At 42.6% G+C, this 13568-nt stretch overlaps 2 protein-coding genes across 9 annotated transcripts in view; one reads left to right on the forward strand and one right to left on the reverse strand.

Annotated features, from left to right (window-relative positions):
• On the forward strand, positions 1-8816 carry prr33 (proline rich 33). Of its 6 annotated transcripts, none has more exons than XM_080842316.1 (4): positions 1-222; positions 615-662; positions 1524-1729; positions 3286-8816. In XM_080842316.1, exon 4 carries the CDS (start codon positions 3301-3303, stop codon positions 7426-7428), a length of 4128 nt encoding a protein of 1375 aa, XP_080698442.1. In that variant the 5' UTR covers positions 1-222; positions 615-662; positions 1524-1729; positions 3286-3300; the 3' UTR covers positions 7429-8816. The 6 variants fall into 6 exon arrangements, with proteins under 6 accessions (XP_080698442.1, XP_080698443.1, XP_080698446.1 ...); XM_080842317.1 differs by having other exon boundaries at positions 1524-1724; XM_080842320.1 differs by lacking the exon at positions 1524-1729 and having other exon boundaries at positions 3286-4804; positions 5006-8816.
• lsp1a (lymphocyte specific protein 1 a) overlaps positions 1756-13568 on the reverse strand; it is a 27013-nt gene continuing 15200 nt past the window's right edge. For all 3 annotated transcript variants that reach the window (XM_080842322.1, XM_080842323.1, XM_080842321.1), the window contains 5 exons: positions 12493-12633; positions 11265-11360; positions 10243-10332; positions 9998-10106; positions 1756-3029 (listed from right to left, as the gene is read on the reverse strand). In XM_080842322.1, the coding sequence (XP_080698448.1) occupies positions 3004-3029; positions 9998-10106; positions 10243-10332; positions 11265-11360; positions 12493-12633 (462 nt within the window). In that variant the 3' untranslated portion in view covers positions 1756-3003. The remainder of the gene's footprint in view (positions 3030-9997; positions 10107-10242; positions 10333-11264; positions 11361-12492; positions 12634-13568) is intronic.

Below are 13568 nucleotides of genomic sequence, written 5' to 3' on the forward strand. Positions count from 1 at the left end.
GCTCTACACACCCCCTGCATTGCTGCTGGTGCCTGTGTCTCGTCACCACGGAGCACATTCTGAGTAAAGGGCTCCGATTTTATTTTTGGACTGCTATGGAGCCCGTCTCTTCCATTTGTAGGAAGGGGGTATAGTTGAGCCTGACATGAGCCGCCTGCTCTGACACACCAGGCTGGGACAAGCAGGCAGCAGCCGGCAGCCCCGCGAGCAGCAGTCTCACAGGTAAACAACTACCCATTTCACTTTTTCTGCTTGCGTGCGGCTTGCGGAAGATGCGTTGGTTGTTGCCGGCATGGTGTGAGCTCAGGAAAATTAGCAGTAGCAGTACAAAGATGCCCCCGTTAAAGTAGGCGTAAACTCCACAAGTCCAGTGAGTCTTGAGAATGTGGAAGGGCCTCCTGAACAGGGCAAATGGATGTCAGGAAGGCGGGATGTTTTTCTTTTTGGCAAAAGATTTGTATGACTTAAAATGAAACCCTCCCTTGTCATTCATAAATGATTTGTAACTGTTACCAAATCAATGTTGTGTGGTCATCATTTTGTACTTACATTCATCAGAGCTTGATGGGTCATTTCATGTATCTTGAGTCTTGGTGTTCTTGATTTGTTCAAAGGAGACTGTCTAAAGTGTGCCATCTGTCATCTTATACAATCATCATCTGGTAAGGCTATATTTAACACACACGCACACACACACACACACGCACGCAGGCGCACACACACATACACACACGCACAAGCACACAGACACACATGCACACACACACCATCTCTGTATTTGTACATTTGCAATTCTTATTTTTGTCAAGGATGATTCTCTAATTGCAATTATGTAGTGCTTAGTTTTATTGCCTGGCTATTATTATGCTTTCCTCTTTTGAACTTGCCTCTTGGAGGTGCTCCAGAATGCTTAACCTACCACAGCCTTAAAAGGATGACCTCCTCTCATGTGTCAGCTAGCAGGTTCAGTTTCAGTTTCTGCTGGAGTGGGAGGCTCTTTTAAAAGTCTGTCAGGCCTCCTTTAGCCTACATTTCAAGAGAAGAGCATTTAAGTCAGACATTTTTAGTTTACTGTTCAACATGGACCTAGTTAATGTTCCTGGAAAGAATGATATTGTTGAAATAAACATTTTGATTTATGTTATAATGGAGTACATTATCTTAGGTCTTCAAATAAGGTTTAAACTTTCTTATTAAATGAAATTCACAAATAATCCAAAACTGCCAGATTAATAACAGATGCAGGAGCCTACAGTGTAAGAATGTATTTTTCTAGTTCTACTTTAAAGACTAAAACTTTTTAATAGGGAGAACATGTGTTCCTTTTAGCAGAGCTAAATAACAATGTATTCTGCACAATTTTATCAAGAACATTTAAAAACCAAAAGCTATGCTCAAAGAGACAGTGGGCTTTGAAATGGGCCAGTTCTTTGAACCCCCCATCCCCCTCTCCTACCCACCCCCATGAAAAAACTGATCGGTTGTAAATTTTGTCACTTATAATGTAACGGATACATTCTCAGGACGGTGGAGCCGTGTAAGAGCCCCACCCAGGGCAGGATCGCTGGAGTGTTGATTTACAGAGCAGTGAAAGTGATGCAGAGTGGGCAGGAACTGAGCGCCATGACACAGAGAGAGTGACCAGCTCTTCTTCTCCTGGCGCTCCACCTAAAATTAGGCCCAGGGACCCAGCAGCCCCGGCCTCCCCCCGACTCTAACCCCAGGCACGGTAAACTCCACTGCCGTGCTAGTGCTTCTCTCCTGTCAGATGTTTGTGTTGAGGCAATAATAAGAATGGCAAAGAAGTTATTTGACTCAAAGGCTGTTACAATCATATAAAATATTTTATTGCATATGAACAAAACAGAGCTTTGAGAACAGGGGTGATACAGGGATGGAACTAGAGTAAGTGTTTCAATGCACAATGGTGAGCGATTTTAAATTTAACAAGCTAGGTTTGCGACTTAAAAGAAATGTCACAATAATTTGCTCAAAGGAACAATGACTGTGATATAGATCATTTAGTTAATGATATTCCTACTCAAATGTTTTCACAATTTGAAAAAGGTCCCTCAAGCAGGGCACTTAGATACAGATATAGACCAGACTGAAGATGCTGAGGGTTTTACTCAGTGTTCAGCTTTTATAGAAACATATAATCATAGCAGTAAGATCTCAAATATGTGTTTGATATTTGTGAAAGGCAGATCATTTTTATCATCATGAGTTAAAATGCAATTCATTAAATAATAATGGAAAGGGAAGAAGGTTTAGTACCAGAGATGAAGGAAAATATATCAGTAAAACAGAAAATAATGTTTTTTCTCTGAATGGAATATGTATCCTCAGGTTATCACAGGATGCAACACTCATTTAGCATCACAGGATAATGTCCAGGGGAATTGGCAAGATAAAAAAAAATAAGATCCTCTTTTTCAAACTCCATACCAATCTGAATTACAAAAATAGCTTAAAAGGTTAAAAAGTACAGAGTGGAAAATACAAAGTGTTCAAACATGCTCATTATCATTCCACAAAACATGTAGACAAAAAACAGCAGGTGTATTTGTTTTAGTATTAGTTTAACAAATAAGCAAAAGCAGACTTGATGCCAATTTAAAATTTCATCACCTTGAAGAAATCGTTGATAATCATTCATGAAGATCCACTGGCTTAATTAAATGGTAGGAGTTCAGTAAAGCTTGCATAGACAAAGCATTTGTACCTTTTAGGATGATACATTTAAATTCTTTTTAATACATAACAAACATAGACAGACATCTTAGACATCAAATAAATCTCAATACTCAATCTCAAAACTTGACAACAACAGAACAAAGCTAGAGCTAACACTGCAAGTGGGAACATATAAAATACATGAGTTTCAGGTGCCTATGGCGTGATTTTCAAAGCAGGAGCGTTTACAATATATGAGAGAAGGCTTGTGTAAAACTATACCACAGGACCCTACTTCCCTTTAGGTGACCAACTATCACTGATGTCTCAGAAGTCATCATGGCATAATTCACCTAAAAAAAAAAAAATAAAGCAAAATCACATATAAAAATCAGACCAACATTTGACAGCAAAATATCTAGTGTCATACTTGAAATGTGGAAATTCATGCTTAATTCTTCAGCTTTGGCCACACATTTGTTTACTAATTGCAAAGGCATAAATGTGCATGTCTCATGCTTAGATCTTTATAAATTATGGGCATACTTTAATTAAGATAATAACATCGGTTTTAACCATAATTAATTACTCTTTTGTGTTGTTTTGTAGGGGGCTGATTTACACATGGCCATGAGTTACGGGGCTGTTTCCCGTCCGGGCCTGCTGTCCCAGCAGTACCGCCCACCCCTGCTGCCTAAACCTGGCAAGGACAATGCCCGCCTTCAGAAGATGCTTAAGAAGGCTGCCAAAAAGAAGGTCGCCCAACAAGCTCAACAGACGGCTGTCCCCTTCCGCTCGAGTTTGTCCCCCGTGAATGAGGCCAGTCCTGACCTGGAGCACAGTGACCACTCCACGCCTCCCGCAACACCCGAGACACCAACATATGTGGGCATAACTCTGCACCCCCGATTCAGTGTCAGACCCCTCTACCAGCACGTGGCTTCCCCGTATCCCCAACATCGAGCCTTCTCTTATGGCATGACAGCAAAGATCTCCCCTCAGCCGTATGGAGCTCCAATCCATGCCGTGGCCCGCCCGGTGACTCCACGTATCACATACACACCTCCGCCGCGGCCTGTAGGACTAACTCTGCTCCTAGGGCCGGCTACCTATGCTCAGGCACAATTGCATGGTGCTATTCCTGCCTCTCCCGTGTCTCCCCTTACATCTGCCCCTGCCATTGCCCCTGGACCTGAGATAAATCTCCCTGTCGCTGCAACAAAGCCAGATTCAAAGCCAGCTTCAGAGCCAGCTTCGGAGCCAGCTGCAGCTCAAGGGCCTATGATTTATACTGTGCCCCTTGCCCCTGCTAAGACTGTTGAGCCTAGCAAACACCTTACAATTACGGCTTTGGTGACTCACAAAGCGCCAAGTCCGAAGTTTAATGTTTTCAATGCCAAAAGGACCTCTAGACCTATGTTTGAAGTTCCCCTAATCACAATATATACTGCCAAGACCTCATATTATGAGTCAACAACACCACCACCACTGCATGACACATCAAGACTGTCTTATTATGGACGATCGCCATCACCCAGGAGTAGAACACCAACACCTGACACAAGAAGAGGAACATCTCCTATGAGACTTTTAACACCTGTGTCTGATAGTAGAAGAGGAGCGAGTCCGACTTCTGAAATTAGGGGTAGAACAACACCAACTCCTGAAGTCAGAAGAGGAAGAACTCCAACTTTTGAAATTAGGGGTAGAACAACACCAACTCCTGAAGTCAAAAGAGGGTCAACTCCAACTTTTGGAATTAGAGGTAGAACAACACCAACCTCTGAAGTCAAAAGAGGGACAACTCCAACTTCTGAAGTGAGGGGTAGAACAACACCAACTTCTGAAGTCAAAAGAGGGACAACTCCAACTTCTGAAGTGAAGGGTAGAACAACACCAACTTCTGAAGTCAAAAGAGGGACAACTCCAACTTCTGAAGTGAGGGGAAGAACAACACCAACTTCTGAAGTCAAAAGAGGGACAACTCCAACTTCTGAAGTGAGGGGAAGAACAATACCAATTTCTGATATTCAGGGCAGAACAATACCAATTTCGGCAGTCAAAAGAGGGACAACTCCGACATCGGACATGCAAGGAAGTGCAACACCAACATCAGATCTCAAAAAAGGTACAACTCCTTCCTCTGAAGTGAAAAGAGGTTTAACTCCTACAATTGAAATCAACAGAGTCAAAACACCAACATTCGAGTTAACTGCATCAAAAACTCCCTCTGGGCGACCAAAGACCCCTTCGCATCATGTAATCCGTGCCACGACACCTGTAATTGAAATTTCAAGACCTAACCCAATGTTATTTGCTGTCTCCCCAGAATACACTGAGGGAAGGCGATCTAAAACACCTACTTCACTCTCTGTTACTGGAGAAGTAAGCCAGAAACCATTAGAAACTGAACAGCTCAAAGTAAGTATTCCAAATGGTGGTGTTCAGATGACACCATTGGAAACTAAAACACCTACTGTCATTTCAAAACCTGAGGCCCAAGCATCAACTCCAAAGACGTGTGTCAAAGAAGCCTCTGGGCCACCACCACCAACAGCACCCTCTGTGAGCTTAGCTGGCACTCAGAAACCTAAGACTCACACTCAAGAAGATTATAAACCGGATCCATCAATAACTGGATATCAGCAGCCAAAAGCTGCTGCTAAAACCTCAACACCTCCAGCAGGACCTCCAAAACTAAAGTCAGCCCAAAGCCAGGCCCAGGCATTGAAACCAATTATAGGACTTAGGCCCAAGACCCCAACACGCAGTGGTGCAAAGAGCACACCCAAGACCTATTATGGCTTGACTCCGGCGGCCTATGTTGCCTATGGGGGTATCCAGACTACAGCACCCTCTTTCAGTGTGACCAGGCCAAGGACACCAACTGCTGAGTCCCCAAAGCCTGAAGAAATTATAGGACCTGAGAAGCAGATGTCCTCACAAGAAGTGCCAAAAGCTGAGGAACCCAGTGAACAGAAAGCAAAAACTATTGTAGCTGAGGTTCCATCTCTGCTGATCACTGAAGAAAAGGCTTCTGTGGGCGCCAAGCCACAAGAGGCTACGAAACTACCTGTATCACAGGCTAAGACTAAACCAATGCCAGTGGTAGAGAAGGCTAAACCACAGGTTACTGAAGTTAAACAAGCCAAGAGCCCAGCAACCTCAACTGTGCCTAAAATCTCTGCGACAGAGACACCAAAAACCAAAGCTGCAATTTCTGTACCACCTAAACCAAAAATTGTTGTAGCTGAGGTACCAAGTCTGCTGAGTACTAAAGAAAAAGCTTCTATGGGGGCAAAGCCTCAAGAGGCTACGAAACTACCTGTATCACAGGCTAAGACTAAACCAGTGCCAGTGGTAGAGAAGGCTAAACCACAGGTTACTGAAGTAAAACAAGCCCAGAGCCCAACAACCTCAACTGTGCCTAAAATCTCTGCGACAGAGACACCAAAAACCAAAGCTGCAATTTCTGTACCACCTAAACCAAAAATTGTTGTAGCTGAGGTACCAAGTCTGCCGAGTACTAAAGAAAAGGCTTCTATGGGGGCAAAGCCTCAAGAGGCTACGAAACTACCTGTATCACAGGCTAAGACTAAACCAGTGCCAGTGGTAGAGAAGGCTAAACCACCGGTTACTGAAGTAAAACAAGCCAAGAGCCCAGCAACCTCAACTGTGCCTAAAATCTCTGCAACAGAGACACCAAAAACCAAAGCTGCAATTTCTGTACCGTCTAAACCAAAGACGCCAACGCCTGAGACTAAGACCTCTCCTGCACAAAAACAAATTGCAGCTCTATTTTCAAAGGCAAAGAAAGACTCGGATGAAACAATGAAACAAGATGCTGAAAGTAAGACTGTCAAGGAGAAAAGTGAAGTGTCTAAAGAACCAGCTAAGCCAAAAGATTCTGCTTTGGAGACCTCAACTGTGAAAGCATCAGGGACACAATCAATTAGTTCCATCATTAGTCCCAAACCCAAAATCAGTGAACCACCTAAAACTGACAAGAGTGGGGCCCAACCTGTAGTTAAACCAAAGGACAAACTGGCGGTTGAAGAAAAACCCATTAAAGAGGAAAAAGCTGAATCAAAGGCTGGTGAACAAACAGCTACAACAACTACGAAAGAGAAAGAAGAAAGCACCTTTCCAAAAGCAGAGCCTCTCCTGAAAGCTATGCTGAAACCTAAGGGAATGATGAAATCAAAGGTCAGCGCATGGTCACGCCTCAAGAAGCACATGGTGGTGGAGGTGGAGGAACCTAAGTTCCCAGAGGATAAGCCAGATTCCACCACAGAGTCCAAGAAAGACATACCCAATGGAGACGTTCTGAAGCAGGCTGCCGAGACAAAAGATAAGGAGGAGGCCCCAGCATCTAGCCAGGAGACTGCGGACGAAGCCGCCCCGCGAGCTCCCCTGATGTGGGATGCTCTCCTCTTTCAGATGTTCTCCAGCAAAGAGAATATCATGCAACAGATCAATGCCAACAAAAGTGAGGAGGAGCAGAAGGAGATGGAGGAGAAAGAAGAGGATAAGCCCCAGGAGATCCCTGCCTTCGCCCATCGCCTTCCAGTCCTCCTATTCAGTCCACGATTCGATGCTAAAAAGCTGAGAGAAGCAGCATCCCGACCAGTGACCAAGATGTCCACCGTGTTTGAAATGGGCCTCATAGGTCGCAAAATAAAGGATGAGGAACCAAAACAATTCAACAGAACAGCCAGAGGATTCAGTGCTTCAAATCCCACTGAAGCTTAATTGATATGGGTAATCTGTTTCCTTTCTCTTGTTAAATAAATAGTGTACAGTTCTAATAATTAATCAATCAAGCTCTGAATCTTTCATGATAATAAAACATTTAGATTGCACTGCCCAGTTTTGCACTTGAAGAGCAGACTGTAAACTCATTTATTTCTCCAAACATCTCTAGTATTTAAAAAGTCTATCTCCATTCCCATTTGTTGGGCAAAAGAAGCCTATATTAGGAGGTTGGGAGGTAAGGGGAGAAGAATTAGACGTCCATAGATATTATATATAATTTTATATATACATTTAAAATGTATATATATATATATATATATATCATATATACTGTAATGCATAATACACTCTGTGCTTTACTTTTGTTTTTTACACTTGAGTCTACTCTATTTATAACGGCACTTCATGCGCACCCAACAATTTCCTTTGGATGGCATTTCAATAATTTGTGTATATTGCATAGATTTTTGGTGAACCCATCAGAAATGTTGATTTTTATCTGCACTAAACACTAATTAGAATGCCATAAAACTACTAATCATAAGCCATGGTAGGGTCAAATCAGTATTTTTGGTGCTTTACAAAAGAAGATATTTTGTGATAGGGAATACACAGCTTCTTGCCTATTTTCACTTTACTCTTTAGTTTCTACTGTAGATCATCCAAGCTTACTGCAACCTTTCTTATATTCTTTCTCAGTGTACTCAGTGTAACATCCCAGCATAAAGGCTTGTCTGACATATGCAGCAGGCGCTATTCAGAGCTGTAGACAAAATAAGCATGGGAGTGGAAGGCAGAGGAGAGGGTAGATGGGGAAGTGGCCATGATATGGGAAGTTGGAGGACTGGGTGAGAAGTTTAATGACAGGGATGCATGCAGTAAATACTGTGCTGTCTGAATCCACATGAAGAAGGCAAACAGATGGATATGCAGTGCATGTGAGATCTCGGCGACTACTGCATGCTTTAGGGTTACTGCATGCTTGAAGGGCACAGTATAGGTGGTGGTCAGCCTGTATGTGGAGGACGTCAGAGAGCAGCATGGTGTCTGGTATCAAAGCTTTGTATTTCTGCACCCTCTGCAAAGGAAGGAGGGTGATGGGGTGGAGTGGTTCATTGGAAAGTGACTGTTATTCCCAGTGCATGGCTGACATTTGTAGAGGACAAGGATGGCAGTGGAGGCTGGTGTGGTATGTGTGAGTATGCAGTAAGTTTGGCTGTTAGCTTTTCCCAATGCATGGATGGATGTTATGACATTTAAATGCGGCCAAGTACACTGTGTCTATGTTGACAGCCATGTGTAAGATGCTTCAGATTTGAAGTACATTGTGTTAGCTTTAATGTTATTTTATATATTTTTCTAATAAAACCGCTTGATTGGGAGAAGGTCCATAATAGTCATTTTTGTACTGACTAGCATATGTGCGGGAAATATAGCACATGTTCCTTAGTTTAAGAATGGTTCTAAGTTTAAGCATTTCTGTACCCCAATAATAAATCTAATATCGGATTTTTTAATTATTTGTTTTTATGAGGCTTTCCACATAACAAATAATGGTAGTTCTGGCTCCGGGTGATCAAAACTAAATGAATGAAATTACTGCCCAGCAATTAGATTACTGCCCAAATAATGACATCCTCTCCATGCTCTACATGTTACATTGTTTCCCCAGAACTATGTAGTTCTCCCCAATAACCTTACATTTCCTATACATTCCACGCTAACCCTGCAGCAGGGAAACATTCCGGTGGCTGTACATAATATCTGCTGCTCTTTGTTTGTCATGTATGACAGTACGTCATACTGTGTTAGAAACCATGTGGGCATCTGTAATCCATATTTTCTATCACTTAACAACTTTGCACTAGCTGGGAAGAGTGTGGAATTAGGTCAGCATGCATTTAGCATTGTGTGATCCTGAAGCCATAAAATACCAAAACTTGCTAGCTATGTAAGCCATGTCAACACGTTTTTATATGAAACTACATTTGATGTGTCTTGGACGTTTTCTGGGACTTTTAATTTGTAATTTTTTGTGTGTAAAAATACTCAAGAATGAATACCCTTTGCCCTAAAACATGGCAGGTGCTTTAAGGAGCAAGTGCCTCACCGACCACAAGTCCTCATCCTTCCTCTTGTGTCACGTTCAGTCTTAAATCATAAATCTTTTCAGTACCTTGAAATTAGAGCTTAATCCTTCTCTTGGCAGTGTACTAATTCACTGGTAACAATTTGCACTTTCACTTCCCTTGCAACTTTTATCTGTCACTGGACAAAAGATCTCAAACAAGAGTGATGAGAAATATTAATAATTAACTGCCGTATATTGGTTGATTACAAATTGTTACCAAGTCTGAATTTTTGCAAATTATTACACTGTATAAGAGTATATAAAATATGACAACAAGGGAAATTCTTGCCATGTATGAATGTTTTACTTTCTTCTTTTTACGATTATAAGCTATCAAATAACAGCCATTATTATTCAATTAACATTAACATGCACATCATTCTGAATAGACAGATCTTGACAGAGAAAAGGGTGATTGTGCCACAACGATCTCACCTGTTTTCCCATTTGAAAAATCACTATAATCGTCATCATCCATGGGGATCTTCTCGTATTTGCCATGGCCAGTCACAACAAATTTGTACTTCTTCCCAGGCGAAAGGCCCTTAAAACATAACACAAATTGCTCTGATGATTTTTCACAGACCAACCAAATGTGAGACAAACTGACACACAAACAATCAGGCAGATCATGAGACAAACTGAAATAAAGGTTGCGTGTGAGACTACCATCACCTAACCTTTCCTCCTAATCCAGGTCTGCCTGAAGAGTTCTCTCCTATGACCTCCCACATATTCTTTTTCTGCAGCACATCACCTGGTTTCACATCCTGGGATCAAAACAGAGAAATAATCAGCATTCCCTGCTAATAATACCAATCCATCAAGAAGAAGCAGACATTGACATGAAGTTGAATAGTTTAACATACCAGTAACTTTCACCCGTAACTAAACTTTGTCATTTTAGAGAAGTACATCGAAACATTTGGCATTTGTAATATAAGATGTAGGTGAAAGGTCCAGCAAAAAGGTTGACTTCACAGCAGGTAGCGAGGTAGAAAAGGTATTTAAGAGTTAATTGCAGTAATCTTGAAATCCACAAGGTGGTGCTCAATGCAACACAATTTCCTTTCCCCTTTTGGTCTGCCACAGGTGTTTCCCATCTAGGGAGCCCCAGCACTCTGCTGGGACTGCTGTGAAACTCTGAGATGATGAATAGCAAGTATGACCACATCACTAAATCTACCCTGAAGGACGGATAAAACACTTACTCACATCTGGTCATATATCATCAGCATTAACTTGCCATAAATAGCCATATGTTTTTGCATATTTCTTTTCTTCTGTTTCAGAACCACCAATATCATACAGAGCACTCAAAAACCAAGCAATGTAAACACTGAATGATCACAGTACTGTCAGAAAAGTTCAAGATATGCAAATTGATTTAGGATCAGATCAGTGAATCTCTGTTTTTTAATTTTGGAATTGAAATACACACACACACATACATACGAACGATCACAACCACAGAAACGGGTGAGAGAAGAAAGCAGAAAGGAGAAGTGGGAGTTGAGGAAAGGAATAGCTGGGCCAAAGGAAAGACAGAGTGGGACGTCCAAATGCTGCTGATCTACCATTCATGTAATAGCATTATTTACAGTCTCTACAATACTGGAGAAGAATTAGAAGCTGGAGTAGAGTAAACAAGTCATGGGATTGCTTTTGAGTGATTTCGATTTTTTTGGGGGGGGTAACTCACCGCAGGTCTGGATGGGTTTCTGTTGCTGCCGTCAGGATTCACTTTTACCCAGTTAGTTATCAGATCAGCCACACCCACTTTAATCCCCTCAGTCTCCTGTAACACAGTGTGGTATTTAGGATCTTAAAGACTCCAAATTAATTTTTCTTTCTTTCTTTCTTTCACACTGTACATGACAATGATTTTTGTTTTCTTGTGTATGTTGCTTAGAGCTCAGGACTTAAGTCACAGAAAGAAACATAGAATAGTTTTTAGAAGCATCATCCTCCTCATCATCATCAACATCCTCATTCTCTTCTCCCGTAATACTAAACCTTTATTTTTACTGTAACAACATTCTTTCACACAAACACAGATGTTTTTGTTCAAATGTCCTGGAATTTTCCTGCCACAATACCGTTGGTATGACATTAACAGAGGTTGTGTTTAAGCCATCACTGAGCAAACCAGGAAGGAGGGTATTTTGCCAGGGTTTGTCCCAGAGAGGTGTTAGGGAGAACACCCCCCCCCCCCAACACACACACACACACACACACACACACACACACACACACACACACATACACACACACACACACACACACACACAGACAGACAGACACACACGCACACTCACACACAGACAGACACGCGCACACAAACACACACACACACACACACACACACACACACAAACACACTCCCCCCAGGCCATGTTGGGAGAGAGTAAAAACAAACACAACCCGAGCACCCTCTCATACGCCTGGCCACTGATTCAGTCGCCATGGTTATTATTTCTGCACCTCAGAGACGAACTGCCTGACCCTGCAGCGTTTACCTTAAACCACCCTCTCTCTCTCCGAAATGAACATGGTTATTAACACCATACAGTGTTACAGTAGAGCTAAAACTACAATAATCAGAGAAACTCTGAAAACACGAGTAAAACTATCGGTCCATAATGATAAAACATGAAAACATGGGTTGAGAATGCGCAGCTACTACACTGAAATACGCCAGAAAACGGTGCACAAATAGTGTGCAGCCCCTAAGGGGCAGGTCAGAATTCCCAACATGTTCCACGTTTCCCACAGTTCATTCCTCACAGCACAGACAAGGTCCTAACAAGGTCCATGTACTCAACTGTCGAAGAGTCCATGAACCACTGAGACTGCGTGCGTTTGCTCACTCACTAGCCCGTAAGTCACTCTGGATGAAAGAGAGGGGAGCAGATGAAGGGATGTCTCACCTTAGAGGGTTGGCCTCGGGGGGCGTTCTGGGCCCAGGCCTCCCCGGCTTCAAACAGGCTCTTGGTGGAGGCCACTGGCGTCGGAGGACTCAGCACTTCCATCACAGCTGCCTTGGCTGGCTTGGCCTCTTTTGAGGAACTCTGCGGCGTTTAACAAGAGCAATGTCAGGGATGCGGGATAAATCATGGAGCCTGCCGCTCAGTTTATGTTTTTATGTGTTCGGCCTGTGAGAGTTTGACAGACACTGAGGTGTAATGATTTTAGCCATTGCGACAACATGCAAGACACTCATGTCAAAGCTCCTTTGGTGAGAGAGAAAGAGAGGAAGACACACAGAGGGAAACTCACTCAGAGACGACTAGAGGAGAGATACAGAGAGAGAGAGAGAGAGAGAGAGAAAGAGTGAGAGAGAAAGAAATAGAGAGAGAAAGGGAAAGAGAATGAGAGAGAAAGAGGGAGATGGTAATCATGCCTTGGGGAAACAGTGGGCCTGTAACCATCCCACAGGAAGTGAAGATCAGGCAAAGGAACAAATCATGTGAACAAATGCTGAGCCAGCAGTATGACCTCATCTCCCAGACTCCAGAACACCCACTCATCCCAGACACTGCTAAGCACTGTGTGACATTTTTGTGAGTGTGTGTGTGTGTGATTGATGGGGGAATGGTAGGAAAGGGCTGGAGTTTCAATTTTGGATCAAACATTGTGTGGTTCTTACTCTCAATCAAATTCAGAAACACAATTAAATGCCAACATGTGAAACAACTTTGGTGGGCTGGATTTGAAAGACAAATCCTCAAACTTGGAGACAATACTGTTGGGAAAATCCTACATTTTTATTGATTTGTTTTCATTAAAAAAGTTTTTTTTTGCATTTTCCCAGCTCACAATCCTCTTTATTGACTATATCCCTACAGAGACACAGTGACACACTGACGGCAGCTAAGTTACCACACACTATACTTAAATCGTTGGCGTAGACACCGTGTGTCAAAGAGCAGGTGACAGCGCTTGCCCTGGGGGCCGTGACTCAACAACAGAACATGTGAGCCATGCCTTGATGTGAGTGTGTCCA

Source organism: Sprattus sprattus, assembly GCF_963457725.1.
Source record: "Sprattus sprattus genome assembly, chromosome: 7".
Taxonomy (NCBI): domain Eukaryota; kingdom Metazoa; phylum Chordata; class Actinopteri; order Clupeiformes; family Clupeidae; genus Sprattus; species Sprattus sprattus.

Bases quoted from the DNA above. Each gene is read 5' to 3' on its own strand.
- prr33 (XM_080842316.1), top strand. From the start codon at position 3,301: ATGGCCATGAGTTACGGGGCTGTTTCCCGTCCGGGCCTGCTGTCCCAG.